Source organism: Argiope bruennichi, chromosome 8, assembly GCF_947563725.1.
Source record: "Argiope bruennichi chromosome 8, qqArgBrue1.1, whole genome shotgun sequence".
Classification (NCBI taxonomy): domain Eukaryota; kingdom Metazoa; phylum Arthropoda; class Arachnida; order Araneae; family Araneidae; genus Argiope; species Argiope bruennichi.
This window is the reverse complement of record NC_079158.1, coordinates 115814017-115825604: the sequence shown is the minus strand read 5'-3', so window position 1 is coordinate 115825604 and position 11588 is coordinate 115814017. Positions and strand designations below refer to the sequence as shown.

General features: G+C 26.9%; 1 protein-coding gene across 1 annotated transcript; it reads left to right on the top strand.

Annotated features, from left to right (window-relative positions):
* The first annotated feature begins 284 nt into the window (after window positions 1–284).
* Window positions 285–11256, top strand: LOC129981510 (uncharacterized). The gene is made up of 2 exons (XM_056092368.1): window positions 285–577; window positions 9129–11256. Exon 2 carries the CDS (start codon window positions 9319–9321, stop codon window positions 10492–10494), a length of 1176 nt encoding a protein of 391 aa, XP_055948343.1. The 5' UTR covers window positions 285–577; window positions 9129–9318; the 3' UTR covers window positions 10495–11256.
* Window positions 11257–11588: the final 332 nt, after the last annotated feature.

Genomic DNA, 11588 nt, shown 5'->3' with positions numbered 1-11588 from the left:
GTTCTAAAATATTAGAATTATAAAGATATTCATTTTTATATTTATAAATTTTATATTAGTAGTTTAGACATCATAAATTATTAAAAAAAATTCTTTATAAGATTTTGTTATGATTTTCATATGTATTACATTTTTAGCCTTAAGTAATTTATTTACAATGGAATTAAAAGCAAAAAAAATTGCAGATGTTTTAGTTTCGAATATCAGATGGCGTCCCGTTCTCCTACAGTAACTGTAGCTACTATCTGTTCCTCCCACGACTTCGTGATCCTCCATGTGTGGAATCCGCAAATCGACCAGTGTGTTTGGTTTCCCTAGATTTCCTCGGCATATCATTGGATTTTGAAAATTTCTCATGTGAAATCAGGCACACGATATTTTTGAATGAAAAAAGAGCCTTTCGCATCCCTTTTGCTTCGTTTCTTGACTATTTTAATATAGTTAAATTTTTTACTCACTCTAGTCCTCTCAGGCTAAATTTCCCTTCGTCGCCATTGTTTGTTGCCCATAGCAACGGAGAAGGAGGCCGCCATTCAATCGCAGTTCGACTTCAACTGGGCTAAGGGTTCAACTTTTTGTGAGTATTTTTGTCTTAATATTTTCTGACTCTAGATTACATTTTGGTAAATTGTTATGAATATGATGTATAATCCTTTTTTGGACGATCATTTCCTTGAAGACAACAAAGTCATTAATATTATTTTGAAAATTATGAAAAACTGAAGCGCACGTCGTTATTCAGGTATTGGAGCAACAGGTAACGCTACTAAAGCAACAAGTTATAAAGCAGGTTTGCATTGTGAAACGAACAATGCCATCGTTTCCAACATAAAATCTCTGCCTGCATTAGCTGACAGATTCAAACTATTTTATTTTGCTATTATCAAATAATTTTTTAATTATTGCTAGTAATTCATTAACCTTATTGTACGCGTTTTGTTTTCTTGATATAACTGTACAATTATCAATTATGGAATGTATCTATAATCATTCACATTCAATCTTTAAAGAGATTATTTGATTGATAAAATATTAATTATACTAAACAATAAAATAATTCGTTTCTTTTTCATGATATGAGATATAGTCATTTTTTCTTCTTTTTCTTTCATTATTATGGTTCTGGTTTAAATTCTAAATATTTTTGATTGCATTAAAAATTTCAAACTCACAAGCATTATCAGAGCTTATATCTTGTTCATTAGTTGATTTTAAAATGTTCTGTTAGGATTTTGAAATTCTGAAGCAAAACGAAATTATTTTTAATTCTCTTTACAGACAGCGATCTATTGAAATCATATTTGTAAAATTTTTTTATACATTTAAGTTAAAAAGATTCAAAAATTAAAATGGTTTATTCATATCAGAAATGTCTGAAGATGTCACTATTTAAAACGAAAATTAACTATCCTTTGCATGCCAGAAAATAATTTCCAGGTTTCAAAAATGAAATTTTAAACCCAGAAAATTTAATAAAGTAAAAAAATAATTGTTTGCCTTTTCATTGATGAATTTATTTTATTCATAAAATATTAATTATGTAAAACAATAAAAAAAATTCTGAATTAGTTACATTTTTATGGTATGAAATATTTTGCTTCTTTTTTTTCGTTATTCTTGATTAGTATCAAAGTTTAAATACATTTAAAAAATATTTTAAATTCTAATTCATGTTTAGAATAATTTTTATACAAACTAAAATGCTGTAAAATCTCTTAATTTAACATTTATTATTGTTGTTTTTTGCTCTAAGTGCATGCACTTTTTCGAGCCAATTGTTTTGACATCTACATCTTTCACAGGGGCTTATTTAATAATTTTTGACATACTAATCAATGTGGACTTTTTAAACTTTATTTTCCATTATCTAGTTTAGATTGTATTTCATAATTTCTCATTTCGAATAATTGTTTATATTCATTCAAATGAGAAGCAGATGATGCCGCCCTTAATAAATCGAAATTTAATTCAAACTAACCTTAAAACTACATTTTATTTTTGACATTATCAAAATATTGTATTGTAATGAGGAATACAATAATACAGCAGCTGTTCTTTAACGTGATGGTGTGGAGTTCTTCAGTACCGGACATTTCCCTAAGAATCTTACATATCCAATAAATCATTCAGAACTCATTGAAAAAAGGGACTTGAGACTGATTAGTCTAGATTTGCTAAAAACCTATTATCTATTGGTAAGAATATTTGGCGGAAAAATGTTTTGGTATTTTAACTAAATTTTGGTACTTAAACATAAGGAAAGAGCTTTTGTCTGTGTAAGTGATACCGTTTGACTTATACCTACCAAATTTGGAAAATATATAATTTGGATAGTACAAATGTGATTTTTGTTGCAATTTTTTATTTTTTAACAAGATAGTTGAAAATTAAGCGAAATATTGACATTTTTCAATATAACCTTCTAAAATTTTGAAATATAAAAAAAGTTTTAATGATATATAAAATTTTAAAAAAAATTATCTTCTTAAAGATTTTTTTTAAGATATAATTTTTCTTTCTATATTTAATAATTTTTATGAAAATATTGTAAACATATTTTGAAAAAATATATTTCATTTTTGAAAAAAAAAATACTCAAAACCGTCTTTTTAATGTTGCTTCTAATATTTCATCTAGTTTTTTATTTTACCAATGTTACCAGGATATGAAGATTGGGATTATTTTTCTATGTTGAGTAGTTTTCATTATTAGGTATATTTGTAATAAATTTTTTGATATCTTTTTTGTATTCACAAATAAGTTTTAGCTTTAGAATCAATAAATGTTGGAACATTTTTAAAGTTCCCCCATTTAAAAATATTTCTACTTTTTCCTGTTTTAAATGAGTGTATAAAGATATAGAAAGAAAAATAGAAAACTAATAAGTGCAAAGTGTGAAAGTGTATGGCTTTTGTAATAATGTGAGTTATATTTATATACATAAAGAGAGAGACAGATATGAAAATTTAGAATTTAAGAATGATTTGTCCACGAAACAGTTGAGAATTTCAGTAATCATTATTCTCGGCGAACCAGCAAGTCGTCAAAGACGGCCAGTTTAAAATAGAAGTTTAGAGATCCTATCAACTCTTTGAATTATTAATTTACTGTCAAAGTATGTTAAATATAGTTCTGAAATGAAAATCAAGAAACTGGAAGAAGAAATTTGAAACAGTGAAATTCTATTCTAAAAAATACACCTGAATTTAATTATTATAAATAGAGACAATTCGAATTATTACAAGGTAACAGGGTTATTTAGTCGTATATTTCGGCCAATTAATAGTATATAAATTAATAACAAAATTTAACAGCTGGTATTTTTTTTTTGAAATTAAATATATCCAAAACTTTGGCATTTCCGGTAATAAATAAATTATGCAATTACGTTTTAAATAAATCATTTAACATACATAATATAGTTATAAAATAGACCATATCTCATACCTAAAAATTTAGAATTCATATATGAAATTTATATTTATATAGGAAAATTTTAACTTTTCATACATAAATTTGAAAGGAAGATCCTCACGATAAAATATGTATGATATCTATGATCTATACACGAATTTTTTAGCAGTATAAAGACACGCAGCTTAAAGACTAGTGAAACAATAAAATAAAAGAATTTTTTTAATTGTACGATATTTTACATTCGATATAACATTATTTTTGTGCGTTGATATTTTTGGGTTGCACTTTTCTATTTCCCAAACATATTCGTGCTAAATTTAGTAACTACTTACAATGGCTTATCTTGTAAAATCGACTGTAAAATTCGATGATGCTGTATGAATAGTTGGGGGGAAAATTATGTTTTCTTAAGAACTGTACATTTATCAATTTTAGAATGTATCAATAAGCATTTATTTGTATTCTTTTAAGAGATTATTTGATTCATAAAATATTAATTATACTAAACAATAAAAAATTCCAAATTCGTTTCTTTTTCATCATAGGAAATATAGTCATTTCTTCTTCTTTTTCTTTCATTATTATGGTTCTGGTTTAAATTCTAAGTATTAAAACTCACATGCAAAATTATGTATTATATTTTGTTCATTAGTCAATTTTAAAATGTTTGTTGGATTTTGAAATTCTGAAGCAAAACGAAATTATTTTTAATTTGCTTAATGGACAACGATTTATTGAAATCATATTTGTATAAAGTTTTTATATTTCTACAGTTTAAAAAGATTCAAAAATTAAAATGGTTTAATCTTGTCAGAAATATCTGAAGATGTGACTACTTAAAGCCATTCTTTGCATGTCAGAAAAGAATTCCCAGGTTTCTGAAAAATGAAATTTTAAAACGGAAAATTTAAATAAAGTCTAAAAATAAAATAATTATACACTTCTTCATTTATGAAATTATTTTATTCATAAAATATTAATTATATAAAAAAATAAAAATTTCTGAATTAGTTACTTTTTTATGGTATGAAATATTTTGCTTTTTTTCTTTTTCTTTCAATACTATGGTTAATTTCAAAGTTTCAATACATTTTAATATATTTTAATTTTTAATTCATGTTTAGAATAATTTTCTTTTATTCAACTAAAATATTATATAATCTTTTATTGTAGAATTTATTATTATTGTTGTAGTTTTGCTCTAAGTTCAAGCACTTTATTGGGCCAATTGTTTTTATGTCTACATCTTGAACAACGTCTCATTTTTTAGTGTTTGATATACTAAACAATATGTGCTTTTTAAACTTTTTTCTATTATCTAGTCCAGAATATATTTTAAAATTTCTCATTTCGAATAATTGTTTATGTTTATTGAATTGAGAAGCAGATGATGTCGCCCATAATAAATCGAAATTTAGTTCAAACTATTCTTAAAACTTCTTTTTATTTCTGAAATTATCAAATTGTATTGTAATGATGAGTACAATAATATAGCAGCTGCCCAGTTGTATTAGAACTCTTCAGTACCTGACATTTCGTAAGAATCTTACACATCCAATAATTCATTCGTAATTCATTAAAAAAGGGGGATTAGAGAGTAATTAGTCTACGTTTGCAAAAAACATATTAGCTGTTGGAAAGAATATTTCATGGGAAAATGTATTGGAATTTTAACTCAATTTTGGTACTTAAACATAAGGAAAGAACTTCTGTCTCTGTGTGTATGTGCCGGTGCTGTACAAATCTGACCGCTTGACTTTTATCTTGACTTATATAAAAAATTATCTTCTTAATGATATCAATTTTTTTACGAAATAAATTTTTTCTATATTTAATAATTTTCATGGAAGTATTTTAAACGTATTTTACAAAAATATATTTCATTTTTGAAAAGAAACTCAAACCCCTTTTTTCAATATTACTTCTAATATTTCATCACGGGTTTTATTTTATATTGTTACCAGGATATGAAGATTAGAATTATTTTTCTATGTTGAGTTTTGGTTTCAGTATTAGGTAGGCTTGTAATAAATTTTCTGTATTTACAAATAAGTTTTAACTTCAAAATCAATTAATATTGGAAAATTTTTTAAAGTGCCTCCATTTAAAAATATTTCTGCTTTTTCCTGTTTTAAATGAATGTAAAAAGATATAGAAAGAAAAATTGAAAACTAATAAGCGCAAAGTGTGAAAGAGTAAGGTTTTTGTAATAATGTGAGTTATATTTATATACATAAAGAGAGAGAGACAGAAATGAAAATTTATAATTTAAAAATGATTTGTCCCCGAAACAGTTGAGATTTTCAGCAACCATTATTCTCGGAAACCAGCAAGTCGTCAAAGAAAGCGAGTTTAAAATATAAATTTAGAAATTCTATCAACTCTTTGAATCATTAATATAATGTGAAAGTATATTAAATATAGTTCTGAAATGAAAACCTACAAACTTTAAGAAGAAACTTTAAACAGTGAAATTCTATTCTAAAAAAATTCACCTGCACTTAATTATTATAAATAGAGACAATTCGAATTATTACAAGGTAACAGGGTTATTTAGTCGTATATTTCGGCCAATTAATAGTATATAAATTAATAACAAAATGTAACAGCTGGTATTTTTTTTTTTGAAATTAAATATATCCAAAACTTTGGCATTTCCGGTAATAAAATAAATTATGCAAATACGTTTTAAATAAATCATTTAACAAACATAATATAGTTATAAAATAGACCATATCTCATACCTAAAAATTTAGTATTCATATATGAAATTTATATTTATATAGGAAAATTTTAACTTTTCATACATAAATTTAAAAGGAAGATCCTCACGATAAAATATGTATGATATCTATGATCTATACACGAATGTTTTAGCAGTATAAAGACACGCAGCTTAAAGACTAGTGAAACAATAAAATAAAAGAATTTTTTTAATTGTACGATATTTTACATTCGATATAACATTATTTTTGTGCGTTGATATTTTTGGGTTGCACTTTTCTATTTCCCAAATATATTCGTGCTAAATTTAGTAACTACTTACAATGGCTTATCTTGTAAAATTGACTGTAAAATTCGATGATGCTGTATGAAAAGTTGGGGGGAAAAATAATTAAGTAAATATGTTTGTTTCTAATATATATGGGGTTGCGGGAAATAAACTTTTATAGTGGGTGTGTTGTGATTTTCTAAGGAACTGCCCGGTTTTAAAGACACTATTTTTAATATCCACAAACGCAGTTGCACTACAAAATTTACAAACACTTATTATTACAGACACACATAGAAAATAATGTTAAAGAAAACAGTATGGTGGAGGGATTCCACCGTTTCCAGCCGAAAGCATTCGGCGATAACACAAGGGTTGCGCATAGGGAAAAAGTCGACCTCAGGATGCAGGTCTGCCGTTCACCTGCTTGTCTTCTGAAAAACGCCACAAGGGGGCGTTCTCAGTTCAAGGGGAAAAATAGGTGTTAAACTTTTAAAATTCTTACATATATACCTAAGTTTAAATAATATACGCATATACACAACTTAAAATGATATCTCAAGTATATATTATGCAAATTATAAAGTATTTGCTCATGAGTAATCAGCATTATTTAAGTTATTACTCTATATTACGAGAAAGCATTAAATACTAAATAATCTTTAAATACAATTGCATTTACATGTAGTATAAACCGGGTTTATTTTGATTTAACAATAATTTGTATCCTCAAAATTTAATCATTTTGTATCCTCATACAAAAAAAAAAAAAAAAAAAAAAAAGAAGAAGAAGAAGTAGAGGGACAGCATTTTTTATTTTCAAAAATGATACTTAGTGTTAGTAATTTATTAATATCACGATAAGTGAATGCTGAACAATAAAGGTATTTTTACACTTTAAGTATTTTGAACAATCTTAGTAAGTTGTTACTTTGATAGTAATTTTAAAATAAAAGCGTAAAAATAATATAGTTTAATAATTATAAACTATAATAATATTATTATTGTTTATAAATAGTTTAAATTATTTTTTTATGGATCATAGCATTGTAAGCATTAACGCTTTCTTAAATATTTCTTCACGTTTAATACAAAATCATCAACATTTTAGCCTATGTCAACTGAATATTTTATGCATAACTGGATGGTCATTACATATGTAAATATTCTTCATGCATTTAAACGTGATTGTAATCTCTGCCCTGTTAATTTCGCAGCCATACGCATCGCCATTTATTATCTGCATGAGCTTATTTATGGCAGTCCTGTTAAATAAAGTCACATTTCAACAACGGAAGTTTAGCAAAACTGAAATTAACAGTGCTGCAGAAAATAAGTCAACACATTTTAAGTTTTAAGAAAACAATTTTCCCATAAATACTGTATTTTTTTGACTTATAAAACCAAATAAAAAGTTTATAGCATATGAATAATATAAATTAAAGAGCATTTGATATAAATTCCTTCTAATTTTGTCATAGGAAATTATATAAATTAGGAACTTATGATTTAATAGATAAAATAATTGCAGTCCCCTTCCCCACTTCACTCATATCCATTGCGTTCGATAAAAATCATCCAAATAAGATGAACATGAAATACGATGTGCAGTTCATGGCCTTCAAAGTCCATTGTATTTCTCACTTAAAAATCAATAATATTTACAAAATGTATAAAACTGCTAATTTAAATAACATTTTAGAAATTATCCGTGTTTTTTCCTTTCCAAAGAATTTCTACTAATAAAAGAGAATAACAAATAGATATCCAAATATTATTTTACATGTCTTTATTTACAGATAACTAAAAACCTTTAGTAGAACAAAAGTAGAAAATGAAATTAAGTTGTTTATTTCCCAAAGACCTCTTACCCATTTTTTATCTATAAATAGCATAACCTTTTAATTTCTAAATCAGCTTGTTGTATTTTAATAATATGAAATAAACAGTTTAAATCCTTTATATAAAGCTGTAAATTCCTTTCAGATTTGCCAAAGAAAAGTGTGTGAATGACGAAGTTATACCTCAATAGATAAAAGCACCACAATCCCCCTCCTGCTGGACACAATTCAGTTTTCTCTTAATTCGCTCGATAATACCCTTATAAAACTGAACATCAAATAAAAGATGCTATTCATGATTTGTAATGCCCATCGGGCTTCACATGTGAGAATCAATAGTAATTGATATCAAAATAATCATAAATGCTCAAAATATTGTAATTGATACCAAATTATATAATTCAATACTTTTTCTTCAAGGATTATGAAATAGGTAATGGAGTTTTAGAATTTTCACAGAAAAAAATTGAGATTTAATGCAAGTATGAAAAGTAATGTTACAACTGTGCATAAATTTAGAAAATATCTTCCGACAACAGACGATGTTAAAAAGGTCTAAAAATAATATTTATGCAATAATATTTTCCAAAATAATCTCCAAACACTTGACCAAATTTTTATCGCTCTTCTATTTATGATGTGGAAATTGAAATGTCTGAAACAATAGTAACGGCTCCACATTTCCATTGTCCAATATCTAAAAGATACTGTCGCATTATATCCAAAATTGGCTGCCTTACAGAACGTCTGAATTCTTTATTATCATTAGAGATTAATTTGACGTTAAACTAAATAAATTACCCTTTATAGACTTCAAGGGAGTTTACAATTTCTACTTATGTATTTATATATTTATTGTTATTTTTTTTTCTTTTCAGGCTGTTACAATGGAAATATCAGGAATCATAAAAATCTGTCAACCATCCTAAAATCATGAAACCATGAAGTCGCATTTTTTGTAAACAGTCTACTCAGTTAAAGTCCCTTCTACAAAGTAATTTTTTATTCTCATCTTGGTATAGAAATAGACTAACTTAAATCTGCTACTGATACGAAGGAAAGCATATCATGGCTTTGAATACCGTACCATCTTTACAGAGTTTAACTGAAGTTAAAGTGGCATTAGCTGTCTTTAATGATGACATTATCCACTTCTTGGACGAATTCATAAAACTGGGTGACATATTCACATATAGTGATTCATTTCGTATTAGTAAAAGTCAAAAAGAAAGAATAAAAGAAATTGAAATGAAATTATTCACATATCTTCCAGAATCACCCGTGAACCGAGTCATTTTTATCTTTCGACCAATAGTTGGCGAAGTTCATTTTTGGGTTAGAGACCATTATCATATCATCAAACACATTGAGAAGAGACATATCATGAATAACTTATGTTGGAAAAGGGAAGTAACAATTGACAGAACCAAAACTTCAAAGCAACTCATTCAAAACGAAAGCATCAATAAGAGAGTACGTTTTGCATTAGCTGCTATGTATTTTTATGAGCGAGATATTTTGCAATTATGGGAAAGTATGACAACAAAAGAAAGGAACAACATTTCTCTCATCGACTCTGATCTAGTTGTCAGAATGTGGACGAAAGGGCTTAGAGAAAATGCTGCTTCACCTTGGACACAATGGATGCCAGAATACTTAAGTTTTGCCCACCAGGAATTAATAACTTCTGGACGCTTAAGTAGTAGTGGACGCATAAGAATAAGGTCATTTTACAGTGTGTTGAACAAATATGATAAAAGAAGATTCATACATAGTTTGTGGCCTTACTATGCACATACTCATGATTTGCTTGAATGTTACTATTTAAGTGATGAGACTGAACGTGATGAGATTTTTCACAATCCAGACCATTTCCGTTTTCAATCAAAAACAAAAAAACTGCTCGGTTTCTATATTGATTGGCCTTTACAAAGGCTTTTCCTAGATGTGGTAAACCAGATGTGGGACAGATTAACTCCTGAATGTTTTGAACATTGCTTGTTTTATATAGTGCAGCAAAAACTGTCGGAGTCAGTGGAAGATTTCGATTACTTGAAACTTTTTAAGGACTTGTGGAATCTTATTCCCGAAAGTTACAAAAAAAGATTTGGCATACGAACTAGGAAGTTTGCTCCACAAGTGCTGCGTTATGACAAAAAGGCAAAGACTGTATCGTTTGAGGAAATTCTTGAAGGATATAAAAACATATCAGCAATGCAATGCGCGTTTACACACATGCTCTGATTGAAGAGAAGAAAATATTTACATGTCTTGTTTTTTAATGACTGTATTTGAGATTATTAAACGTCGTAGATACGAAGGAATTGTTGCCTTAGTTTGAATTATAAGAAACTCATTAAAGCTGGTATTAAATGTATATTCTTCCAATTATAAGTATAAAATTGGGTGAAATATCAAGAAGAGTCTGAATAAGACAAGTAAAATTTAAACTGGCACTTATTTTAGGAATAGCATTTGCAATATTGAAATGGCGTAGCTTAATTTTAAATAATGAAAAATATACCAAAGATTAGAATATAAAAATGAAGAATTGTTAAATTAATACTTTTTGATATGTTTTCCCCATAATAGAAGTAAGTTAATATAAATTTAAAAAAAAAATCAATCTCTATTCTTTGACATAAATCTTATTCCGTGTACAATGTATTGCTTTTTAGAGAATGAGTTGATTATTTTCCCCAATGTATCAGGTATTCATTATACTCCTCTTATATCACGAGATTTCCTTATAATATTTTTGTGCAGCGGGTGCTCCCCGATTGCGGCAATAAAATAAATAAAATATTTGAAATATGAAGGCAGTTATTGATTACTAGTTCGTGAGACAACGTGTTGCTTATAAGTTTAAAAAACCTGTTACTGGATTTTTTAAAATTAATTTCTACGATAAATTTGATCGGCCAAATAATGTAAAACCTATACGTTTGTTCTGGGAAATTTTTCCCGAATTGTACCAGCTATAACATCAATATTTTCATTTAATTCTTTTGCAATACTTATTTTATAATTTGTAAATTTTCAATAACAATGCAACATTCTGCAATGAACTGTTAAACTTTTTTTATCTAATAAAAATGAAATCTTACTTATTTTAAAATAATTTTTTCACAAAATTTATTACGCTACCATTTGTACACGTCCTCACTTGACTTGACGCACCGCGTGAGAGATAATTAAAAATGAATTCTGCAAAAAACAGGTTTATTCAAGATAGCCAGCGTATTTCTCAGAAAAAGAACATAAATATAACTAATTATAGACTAAAGTTGTAAAATTAGAAAAAAAAAAACAACATTATATTTGATTCTGTGATCTAA

Excerpts from the sequence above, each read along its gene's own strand:
- LOC129981510 (XM_056092368.1), top strand. The coding sequence starts at position 9,319 with ATGGCTTTGAATACCGTACCATCTTTACAGAGTTTAACTGAAGTTAAA.